Below are 12,137 nucleotides of genomic sequence, written 5' to 3'. Positions count from 1 at the left end.
TCCTGCCTCGGTGACGGAGCGCAGCTCCTCCCACCGCCCATAGGCCATGGTTTATTAATAGAACTGGCAGGGGGAACCTAAGTCGAGAAGTTCTTTTGAAGTGAAAATAGGCCAGGTTTCAGACGGTAGAGGTACTCCCTCAATAAGCTTGTTAGGCTTAGGCTGGCCGGGGGTTTACTGTCCAAAACCTGCTCTTCTTGGGCGTGATTTTGAAATCTACTCATAATTCTTTCTATACCTTGGAGAATTAAGATGTGTGACACTGAATATATGGTGTGCATTTCTTAAGATTGCCGATAAATATTAAGTCTCAGTAATATGTTATCATTTGGAAGCAGTTTGTAACTGTTATATGGCAGTCGATGTGTATTTCCTACAAAGAGTACATCAAAGTAGTACAACAGGCACATCCTGATTTTAGTCCACTGCTGTGGTATTGTAGAGCCTGTTAAGGACATTACACAGGAATAAGACGACATGAAGTTTGGGAAATTCGTTTTATTTACTTTTATAAAAGCACACTTCTATTCCATGTACATGACATGCCCTTGCAAGTAATATGGGGGAAATGTAACAGGTCAATATATCGACACTGGGATAGGTCTCGAGTTGCCGTGTTCCATACCAGAAATGAGCGGGTTTCTGATTAATCAGTAAGTGGTATGCAGAGAACGTTTATGGCTGTAAGCATTCAGTTTCCCATTGCACAGTTATAGAGCAATGGGAGAATGGGGTTTTACAGAGTGGAAATCCCTTATACTTAGGTTTTAGGAATTTATGAGCTTCACTGGAAATACAGCCATAACACTGTCCGCTTTACTACCACCTATACAAGTCATGATTAATCTTGTTTTTATTTGGATTTGCAATACTAAAAGAAGGTGTATTGACTGTTATTATTATACGTGAATGTGATTTTCAAAGCATCCAGTCACCGATACACTACAAAGTGTCACTTCACTGGTTAAGATCTGGAGAAAATCTGACATAAAGTAAGGCAGAAACCTACGCAATGTTTAGACTGAAAGCTTGCCAAACAGCACAGCATTTTTACGAAAACACTTTATATTGAAACTTTGTGTTGCTGTTTACTAAAAATTAGCAGATTTCAGACACATCTGTGAAAAGTTCACAGTCTCCCTTGAAGCAATTAACAGCTGTGAAAAATGAACTTATTCCCACAGCCTGTCTTATACAGAATCAAAGCCATATAGATTCACAGCAAATTAACACATAATAAGAAGCTTAAAAGACCAGCAAAATTAAGTATTGTTAACGTTATCTGTCAACATTGAAGTTGTTTTCCACAAATGCATTTAAAATAAACACATCTCCCGACAACACAAGAGAACATGAGAACCACCGTTCACCCAGAAATCCCCAGCAATGCAGAATGTGTTTTACAGATACAAGGCTTCTGAATGAAAAGGAAACACGTGTAAAATTTTGTTGCCTAAATACCTACAGCTCCCTCTCAACAGCTTCATAGCTCTGCAAAGTAGAGTCTGTCTTACTAACAGGCTGATCTAACAGACTGATCTTGTTACAGAATGATCTGATGTATTTGAATAAGATAGTGTTTTGCATGACACCAGTATTTGCATTACATAATTCAGCCAAAAATAAATCACACTGAAGGTTAATTGGAGCTTCACAGCTGTATTGAGAGAGAGAATGTCTTTTATTATCCCCCAGGGGGGGATATTTACTTTATCAGTATGACATGGCAGTCCACACTTTACCTTAAAATTGTATGTAAATCGTGATGGGAAATTCTTATTGAAATAATCTGGAGAGATTCCAAATTCAGACCTGACAGATTTAATGTATTCTAGTGTTTCCCTTAGACACTGTAAATCTTCATTCTACAACAGATGGTATCCCCAGTGCATTACCCATTGAAATTTAGGGTCACAACAGAAAGAATGGCTTAATTCAAAAACCTTTAGCAGCTGTATGGGTAATACTGGATTTCAATGTTACAGGTGAAGGAATTTTCTGAGCCAACATTTGGGACGGTATAAATTCAGGTTCCAGAGATCATAACCATTAAATAATTCACCTGATTATTCCTCACAGGGCATGCTTCGTATCCCTTATGAGCACTGTTACATGATGTTAGTCCCTAGTTCCTAATGTATGGTTTGTTCATGGGTCATGTTCAAGATGTTTTGGGAACAGGGCGACATGTTGCTCCTTTTTATTTACAGTTCTAAACAAGAATAATCCTTGCAATCCGTGATCTTGATGCCATTTACATGGAGCCTTTTACTGCTTGGATCAAACCTGCCAGGCAGGATGGGGAGGTGAGGGGTGGTACCGCTGTGCCTCTATCATTGTGGTCTAATGCTGCATAGAGGTCCTGTGGCCCTTAATGTGAAGCCAGTACTGCTGATAACGAAGGTGCTGTCGCGTATTCCGTTCTTTCTGTTGTGTTGGTCTTGTTTTTCAGAAATGTAAAATTATTTATTTTTTTAAATACTACAGTGCAATTTAAAACTAATGCTGCAAAACTATTACAAACGATGAGAAATACGAAACACAACAGAAACAACTAAATTAGCAGCGGAAAAAACAGAACATTGTTGAATAATATTTAGATTATTTTTATTAAGAGTGACCCACTGCTTCATTGCAGATACTTTATTGCTAATACAAAATGTTTGACGTGATGACTCAAAATGAAATATCACTTTATAATATCAATTTCTTTAAAACAAGCATTCAGTATAAGACAGCAACATACAGTACATTGGTTTTCCAGTGCTGTTGACCTCAATTGCACAGATTGACAGAGTAAGAGTTTTCCACAAAAAAAAACACATTTACCAGAAACAGAAAGCACTACGCACTGCAGGTCCCTGAACTGTTGTGTTAATTTCTTGTTCCCACTACACACCTTCACATGCACAGGCATACAAAAAACAATCCTGAAAGTACTCCATGAGCTTTGTGGATATGATTTCTGTGACAGAGGTAGGAATAATGTTATCACAACACGGTTCCATTTAGAAGACATAACATCATCTGAAGGAATTTAATGTAACATGTGGAAAACACTCATGTTAATATGGTAAGCCCTGAACACAGTATTGCTCTCCACATTTCTTATGACATGCATGCAATAAATGATTGTAATTAACATGTGTTAATGCGCATGATACAGCTAAACCAATATCTTCTTAAGCTAATTTACCATTCATGTATTACAGTACATATTCAAAACATCAGCTAACATCAGCTTTTTTCAAAGAAAGACCAATATTTTGTACGTACATACCCAAAATGATTTTTTGATTGTAAGTGAGCTGTAATACAAATAACATTTATTTTTTTCAAATCATTCTAAAAGTGGAAGGTCCTAAACCTCAACAACAAACCCGTAAACAGAAAACGCTCCATATCCTGGAGATTTTAGATTTGAAATAAATTGTATTACTATTTTATCACCTTTGAAGAATTTAAATTTGGCACCTTTAAAGTGAAGAATTTAGACCTGAGAAAACATTTAATAAACATAGTATGTGGTTCCTTATCACCTTATGGGCAATTTAAAATACAGCACTGCATTTAAGAGTCACCATGTAATTCCACAATACGTTATTGGGATTTCAGTACACTAGTAAGTTTACTCCATTGTTCAACTGCTGATAAATACAGTACTTGAAAAAAAACAACCTGATATACATTATGTTTTATATTATTCATTTTTAATATTTCCCTGCCTCATTTTCTATTTGGAAACCTGTGCAAAACAGTAAAAATTAATAGCCTATAAAATATGCATGAGAGGTAGTAACAGGAAGCAGCAAAAAACAACCAGATAGGGATGATATTGATGGTGATTAAGTGTGTAATATTTGCTCTCTTTCATATAAATAAGCTTGCGACTTCTGAATCTGTCTCATAGTCTTCCAACTATATGTGCCTTGTATAAAATATTTATTTCAATGAGAAAACATTTTAATTCAGCAATAGAAAAATGCAATTTGCAACATTTATAGGAGTGGTTCTAGAAATTTACAAAAAAAATCTAAACAACATTCTTAGTTATTGTGACTTCTGACTTGCAATGTAAACCTTGACTTTAAATAAAGTCAGTAGATTGCATTTTTTCAGCAGGTGACCTCCTCAGTCTTGGAGCAATATAACATCTACATTATCATGGACACCTTGTAAGAGAAGCTCCCCCTGAAAAGTAATGATCTTCTTGCGCTTGGCCGCTTTCAGGGTCCCCACCAGAGCTTCAAAGAGGTTTGCACATTTGTCATCATTAAACAGAACTCCAAACTTAACACTGATTTTGCCATCGGCATCTGGAAAAAAAATTAAATCAACATTAGAAACCAGCTCTAAAAATCCTTTATTCTTTAAAGTAGAACAACTGACCTATATATTTCCCAGTCCAGTAGCTTCAAGTAAAAGATTGATTATCCAGATTATGTAACTTACTGTATATGCATTGGGGGTGTTTATTTTTCAAAACCTCATCTTACTGCTAGTCACCAGCACAGTGGGAATGACTGTTAGCACCTGCAACCTGACAACTGACATACTAAGGATACCAACTATTAACACACACGGAACCTGACCACATATACAGTGCCAATAAAAAAGCAGCAGAAAAAAACCTACAGGATGATTTTATTCTGAAATTATTATAATCACTACAATTAAACACAGGAGGAGACCGATTAGCATGTTGAGTGTTTTGGAAGGCAACTGGTTACAATTTACAATTGCCATTTCCAAGGGGTGTGTACACGTATTTAACCACTTTTCTAGGTTTTCATTTAAATTACTTTCCAGAATTTCTGAGCATTTGTTTTTCACTTTGAGATTGAGTGTTACAACATGCAAAAAAGAGACAAAATAAACTGTAATTGAATGTATCTTGGTCTCAGGCCACATACAGTAAATGTTTTAATTTAGAAAGGGTGTGTAGACTTTCTATATGCACTGTACATGGAGATACAAAAGATGAACAATTTTAATTATAACAATGGGAACAGAAATTTGTTCAGGTGAACAAAATATTATATATATAAATACTTGTCATTAGTAGTATGGCAGATACTGCTTCTCAGATTCAGAAAGCTCCCCTTTCATTATTATAATCCTATTGCCATCTTAATAGTTTTGATATTTTAATTATCTGTTCAAGATTTCCTAAACATTATATTATACTGTAGATTTAACACTAACACCCAATTTCCTTATTTTAACACTGGTGTCACACAATGACACCATCTAACTGATTTATCTAATTAGGGTAGCAGAGAGCCAGAGCCTGTCCCAGCAAGCAACAGGAGCAAGGCAGGATACACCCTGAAAAGGATGCCAGTCCATTGGCACGCACAGATACAAACATGCACACACTCACACCAGGGCCAGTTTTCCCAGAAGCCAATTAACCTACCAGTATGTCTTTGGACTGTGGGAGGAAACTGGAGCACCCAGAGGAAACCCACGTGCACACGGGGAGAACATATGAACTCCATTCAGACAGCACCCCAGGAATTGAACCCAGAATTCCAGCATGGCAAGGCACAATGTTAACCACCGTTCCAACACGCTGCCCACAATGACACCAAATACTGAATACTGAAAATATACAATACTGAAAATATACAATCGATATACAAAATCGGTATGTTTTTCTAAAAACACAAGCTTCTTTGGTTGCTCAGTATATAATCATAAAGGCAACAAAAAGGCCATAAAGGCCAGCAGCCATATCACCCTGCAACTCACAACTGGCAACCCACTGAAGCTAAGCAGGTGTGAGCCTGGTCAGTACCTGGATGGAAGACCTCCTGGGAAAAACTAAGGTTGCTGCTGGAAGAGGTGTTAGTGGGGCCAGCAGGGGGCACTCACCCTGCGGTCCATGTGGGTCCTAATGCCCCAGTATAGTGACGGGGACACGATACTGTAAACGGGCGCCGTCCTTCGGATGAGACGTAAAACTGAGGTCCTGACTCTCTGTGGTCATTAAAAATCCCAGGGCGATTCTCGAATTACGAATTATTGAAGTCCCCATTACCTGTAAAGCGCTTTGAGTGGAGTGTCCAGAAAAGCGCTATATAAGTGTAAGCAATTATTATTATTATTAAAAATACCAATGTTAAATGTAACCTAGCAACATACTTCAGATAAGAAGCTATTTATGTTTATAAAGCTGAATTTGTAGAAAGTAATACCATACATTAGTTATTCTTAACAGTGAAGTTTGGTAAAGATTTATTCATGTATTACTTACTTGGACTGCCAAGTCGACGGATTTCATCAGCTAATAGGGACACCTCATGATCCACGTTCATTGTTACTGAAAAACAAATAAATCTTAAGATGGGTCACTTGGAACCTCAGGACCTTGAAGTTCTCAGGGTTGAATGTGTTAGTGCCTTTCAGGATTTTAACTGCTTGACTCAAGTGCCCCCAGAGTCTGCCCCGTATAAGACTAAAAATAGTCACTCTCTGTGTAAAAGACATTCAGTTACAGCCAGGAATTAACCTTGATGTTGTTCTTTGACAATATTTCAAAGTTCCAATATCCTCTTTGTAATGTGTAAAAACTAAATATACCAAACGAGCTCTTATGTGTGTTTTAAATTTTGACATAACTTGCTCTGATCTCTATTCTGCACTTTTCACCATATGCCCTCTCTTATATCTTGCTAGAGTGTAATCTATGATTATTGATAATGGTTTACATTAAAGTAAAACAAAATGTATTTATTCGTGAAGTGTAAAAAAGTGTGTGCAGACACAGAATTGCCATTATGACATATATATATTTAACGTAAAGTAAATACATAAAAATACTTTACTGCATATTTTCCAACATTATTGGCTTTCCTGTTCAAATGAAAGTGGTAATACTGGTCTACCTGCCCTACCCTCAAATGTGCTTCAAATATATTTTACATTCTAGTCTGAACAGTGTACATTTCCATACTGAGCACAGACGCGACCCCTCCCCCTCCTTTGCTGAATTCCCTAGTAAATCCTCCGGTGTAAATATGTTATTAGAACAAGACGTCTTCTCTTTTTAATCTGTCGGTATTCCATTGGATTGGAGATTCCAAATTGTAATGTGATTGAAAATCGTCTCTATCATACGTCTAAAATACACTTAAGAAAACGAACGAAGACAGAAAAAAACTACGGTTTAAGGACTGCAATGATTATTCAGGAGACACATTGTTCCGGCAATGCGGAAGTAGCAGTACCAACACCCAAAGAGCATGAGAATAACGCCCACTACAGAAATGTAACAACGTTATGTACCACAAACACATCAGATATCTTAAAAGACCTTAAGCGACCGTTAACTTTTCACGCTTTAACAAATTAACTCTAAACAGCATCATATGAGAGGCAATCTATTGTCATAACATGAAAGTACTCTCAGCTCAGGAAGCGACTAGCCAATTTGTACCTTACCTAAAAGTTGCTGCTGGTCAATAAATATTCCTACCGATAACGTAAAATGTATGTTTTCGAAACAAACATTGTTTTCGTCAAGTCTCTTCTACTCACCTGTGTTTCAAGACAGTCTCTTGGTTTCTACTCCAGGTACACACAGCACACGGGCTGTCTTATTAATTCAACAGGAAGTGGTTAAAGTCATTGAAAGCTGAAAGCGCCATATACAGCAAATCTAGCACGTGTGACGTCAGAACAGTTTTTTTTTCTATTTAACGCATACAGTCTCCATAGTCTATTATTTAACAAGAAATAATATTATCTGTTTTAAAACACGTTTTATCCCTAACATTCAATTATACCTAGTTGCGTAGAAATGAGTCTTCAAGCCTGTAGTCTAGCGTTACTAATATTTAGTCTAATGCACGTATTACATGTAAGATTTTGGAAACTAATTAGAACCATAGGATCACCTGTGTGAGAGTAACATTCTAGGGGATAGTCAGCATGCATTTAAAAAGGATGAGCGTTGCTAACTAATTGAGTTCTTTATAGAAGCAAAACCAAAATCCAAACACTATGGTATATTATGACTTTCTGAAAGCATTTGATAAAAGATTAATTCTCCAATTACTCTCAGATCACTCCTACGATTGATCTGATGTGTAATGTGGCACATAATGAGCGTCCTGTGTTACCCACATCGGTAGAATTGCAATAAATTCTTATTAGCATGATGTTTCTCATGCTTTGGACTAGAGATGTTGGATATTTTAGTGGGCATTGTTTTAATCAAGTCCCTTCTACTCAGCTGTATTTCAGAACTGTCTTGGTTTCCAGTCCAGGTACACACAGCACACGGGGTGTCTTATTAATTCAACAGAAAGTGGCTAAAGTAATTGAAATCTGAAAGCACTGCCGTATACAGCAGATCTAACACGTCTGACGTCACAACAGTTTTTTTCTATTTAACGCATACAGTATCTCTACAGTCTGTTATTATGTTATGATATTACTAACTATCAGTATTATTATTTCATTAGAACTAATTGTATTGTGGAGGCCTTTTAAATAACCACAGAATAATGCACTTTGTTCAAAAACATGGCACGAAACAGTACTTCAAAGACAGTACTTTTCTTCTGGCACTAGAAACGGCTTTCAGTCATCTTTTACAAGTGGATTGAAAATGTCTTTGCACGTCACAGCAGTCTTTAAGACTGTAGGCCCATGCTCTTAAAAAGAACTTATGAAAAGCCTTTTTTTTATTTTGTTTGTTCCAACAATCCCTTGTATCCTTTGCCATACCCTTCTATCAGAAAGAAGACCTCAAGGAGAGGGAACCTAAGCAGGACGTCTTATGTAGTGACATTTAACAGGAGGAATGTTGTAAAAATTAATTATTATTATAGGTTGTAATAAGAAAAAAATGCAGTTGATCTTTATTGTTATAGCTTTGTAATTGACTTTAGATGATACAGCCTCAGGATTTAACAGAATGGCTCTGAACACAATCCCATTAAAGAGAAGGTCTTTCATTTTACATTATTTTCATGGTGTAACCATTTGTTCCAGTGTACTAAATTTAATCAAAGGAACACATTTAGCAATAGGTGTTATCTTGTTTGTTACAGCACCAATGGTATCAGCGATTAGTTTGATGGCTGTGATCACTCAAATAGACCCAGGAACTGAAACCGGCAATGCCAGTGTCGACAGTTCTGCCTTCAGCAGATTTTGTAGCCCAGCTTCCACTCAAATATCTGTTGTGAGAGGACTAGGTTGTTGCCAGTCCCTGCTTTTGGGTACTCTGGGCCCTCTACTCTTGGATACAAACAATGCATACAATAATAAGGATTTTGTTGGGGTTTTTTTTGTCTGTGGCATTTTCCATTCTCTACTTCTTTCATCAAAAGTAGACAGCTGGACGTTAAGCACAAAGCCTAACTAGAAATTTGTGTTTTCGAATTCCCCTCGGGTTACACTTCTCATGTCTCATGTTTTTGCCCTTCTATTGCTCTCAGTAGGAAAGGGCCCCGATACTTGGAGAAAGATTTCCTGTCTTTGTGCTTTATTATTATCTTTGCACTGCAATATAGTAGGCAGAGCTGTAATGAGGGCAGACAGAATGCAGTCCATTAGCATAATGTAAGCAGCTACATCAGTTAAGCAATGCAAATCAACTATGCATTTTAATAAGGCCAAAAACTTCCACTCTATTTCTTTTTGAGGCATCAGATGTTCTGGTTATTCCAGTTATTGTGCTGAATTTTCTACTCACTCTTTTGTTTCATGATTGTCTCAATCTATATCTCCTTTGGTTATACAGTACTTTAGAGAGCAGTTCTTGAGGGAGAGGACTCCTTTTTGCTGCATTGTGAATCTCCGCTGGTTTTTGCCTGAGTTTAGCAATATGTTGCATATTTCCAGGCTGGCTATAAAGAGACTTGTTAGTTTATTTGTGTAAAATATAATCATAAACCTCTTCTACTTTTTGAATTTTGTTTTTTTTTCTATGCACCAGTTGTATTCCCAGATCAGTGCTATGGTGTTTCAGAGAGGTAGTCTTTTTTCCTGCATCTCAGCTTTGTGTCAGCACTAAGGATTCCATGTACCCAGTGATAAGGCTGATTCTTATGCTTAAGTACATAAGGGTGCCCATATTTGTTAACACACTTAATAATGAATCCCTACGTTTCCTATTAAAAGATATAAGTTATAAAATGTTATTCCTCCTGAAGTGACTCCTCTGTCATGTCAGAGTGCTATTAAATAATGTTGTATTTCCCAGCACAATTCTCTGTTAGCCATATTTCCGTGATTTCAGTTACATGATAATTTTATGCTGTTGCAGTTGCTTCTATGCCTTGAATTTATTATACCAATTCTCCATGCATAGGAGCAACAGTATATTTCCATAATGTGGGAAATAACTCTATTTGTCATAGACATGTTCACAATATTACAAAAATAAATATGCAAAACAATTGCAAAATTTGCCCGTAAACCTTTTATTTACAGTCAAAAATAAATTTGGAGATGGCCCATCCAACTCAAATAAAAAGAAACCAAAGAATTACTTTTTTTTACAAAAATTTACCTAATCATTTGCTCTAAAATACTCTATTAATGAAGAACATTATGGCGAACATCATTGCATTTATGAAATGTTTTAGTTGAATCAAATACAAATAAGGAAATGTGCTTTAATGATGTACAGTATACATAGTAGTTTTTATTTCTCCTTTTACTGTAGATACTGTGATGTACGCTTCAGGGAAAAAATACATTTGACTAATTTTCTTCTGGCTTCCTCTCCAAGTCCTTGATAGTGTATTCCCCTGTCTCCTGTGCTCTTTATCGATGTCTTTTTCCTTCTCACACTCTTGATGTCTCATTGCTGGTTTCTCTGCTGCCACAGCCAACATGTGACTCATTTGCCCTTGAGCCCTTGGAAAGCAAACATGATTGATCAGTTCCTTTGGCCAGAGATTAAATGTGGCACAATGATGTGGTTATTAGTTTCTTTGAATAAAATCAAAAAAAGCTTAAGAAATGTCCTCTTAAAGGAAAATAAATCACCTTTTGTTTTTTATGACTGCTTGAAAGATGGAAAACCTGGATTCATGCTGGTTAAACATAATTAACTATAACGTGGTGTTCTAGGGCAGTTTTCATGCTTGTACAGTATAAACTACTCTTTTTATTACTAAATTTTTGGAGTAAATTCCATTATTTTATTCACTAAGTAAAACCTATAAAATAAAAGTAAACCTATTACACACAGTATATACTTCTTAAAGATTGTTACCAGTCAAAATCTTCCAAACACTCTTTTATATGTGACTCAAAGTAAATCAAGAGAAGCCAGTGTTTGGACTCCCTTTTTATTCCATTGTACGACATTACTCAAAATAATTCTTAGTTAATTAAGTGGAAGTGTCAAATAGGACAACAAATGCAACAGAATTAAGCAGGATTGACATAGATGGTTTATTTTGTGTTTCTGATAAATTCATATACAGTATGAGTATAGTAAAATCATAACTTTTTTTGCTTTTTTGTTTTAGCTTTTAGATGTTCTGTATTGTTCAAATTGAAGTTAAAATAATTAAAAATAGTTAAAGGCAGTATTAGAATGAATGCGAATACAAAAGCCTCACTCCCCTTCAAACGTGCACTTGTGGCTAGAAAAGGAAGACGGTATATATCCTGTTTGTGGTCCAACCTTCTCTTCTTCTTACAGTCCCTGCACAACCACAGAACAATAGAACAATGTTCAGACGGCTAATGAATGTCACAGGTCATGACAGCCATTAGAGGAACAGATTGTGAATTCTTGGATTAAGTAATTTTGGAACAGCAGGCACATTTGCAGGCTTATCCTTTGTTTCAAGAATATTAATGGACTCTGAATTTATTTCCTTTTTTTCTTTTTTTTTCCTTCCCTTTTTTTAATTATATAATTTAAGCATGCCCAAAGGGTTTGGGCAACCAGTTGACCTTGGCCCCTAGAGGTTTTTTTTTCTCCTTACTAAGGAGTTTTGGGTTCCTCTCCTCCATTGTCTTCTGGTCTTCTGTTCTGTATTAACAAAATGTATGGTCACTTGCATTGTTAAGTGCCTTGGGGGCAACCTTGTTGTGAAAGGCGCTATATAAAAATTGAATTGAATTGAACTGAATTGGTTTTCATTAAAAAAAAGTATAAT

At 36.3% G+C, this 12,137-nt stretch overlaps 1 protein-coding gene across 1 annotated transcript; it reads right to left on the bottom strand.

The window, feature by feature from the left end:
* Positions 1 to 2,590: 2,590 nt before the first annotated feature.
* Positions 2,591 to 7,681, bottom strand: abracl (ABRA C-terminal like). The gene is made up of 3 exons (XM_088907523.1): positions 7,543 to 7,681; positions 6,260 to 6,325; positions 2,591 to 4,316 (listed from the first exon to the last, which is right to left on the bottom strand). Exons 2-3 carry the CDS (start codon positions 6,318 to 6,320, stop codon positions 4,132 to 4,134), a joined length of 246 nt encoding a protein of 81 aa, XP_088763649.1. The 5' UTR covers positions 6,321 to 6,325; positions 7,543 to 7,681; the 3' UTR covers positions 2,591 to 4,131.
* Positions 7,682 to 12,137: the final 4,456 nt, after the last annotated feature.

This window comes from Atractosteus spatula, chromosome 2 (genome assembly GCF_055471065.1).
Source record: "Atractosteus spatula isolate fAtrSpa1 chromosome 2, fAtrSpa1.hap1, whole genome shotgun sequence".
Lineage (NCBI taxonomy): Eukaryota > Metazoa > Chordata > Actinopteri > Semionotiformes > Lepisosteidae > Atractosteus > Atractosteus spatula.
Note: the sequence above shows the minus strand (reverse complement) of the source record. Positions and strands in the feature narration are given on the sequence as shown.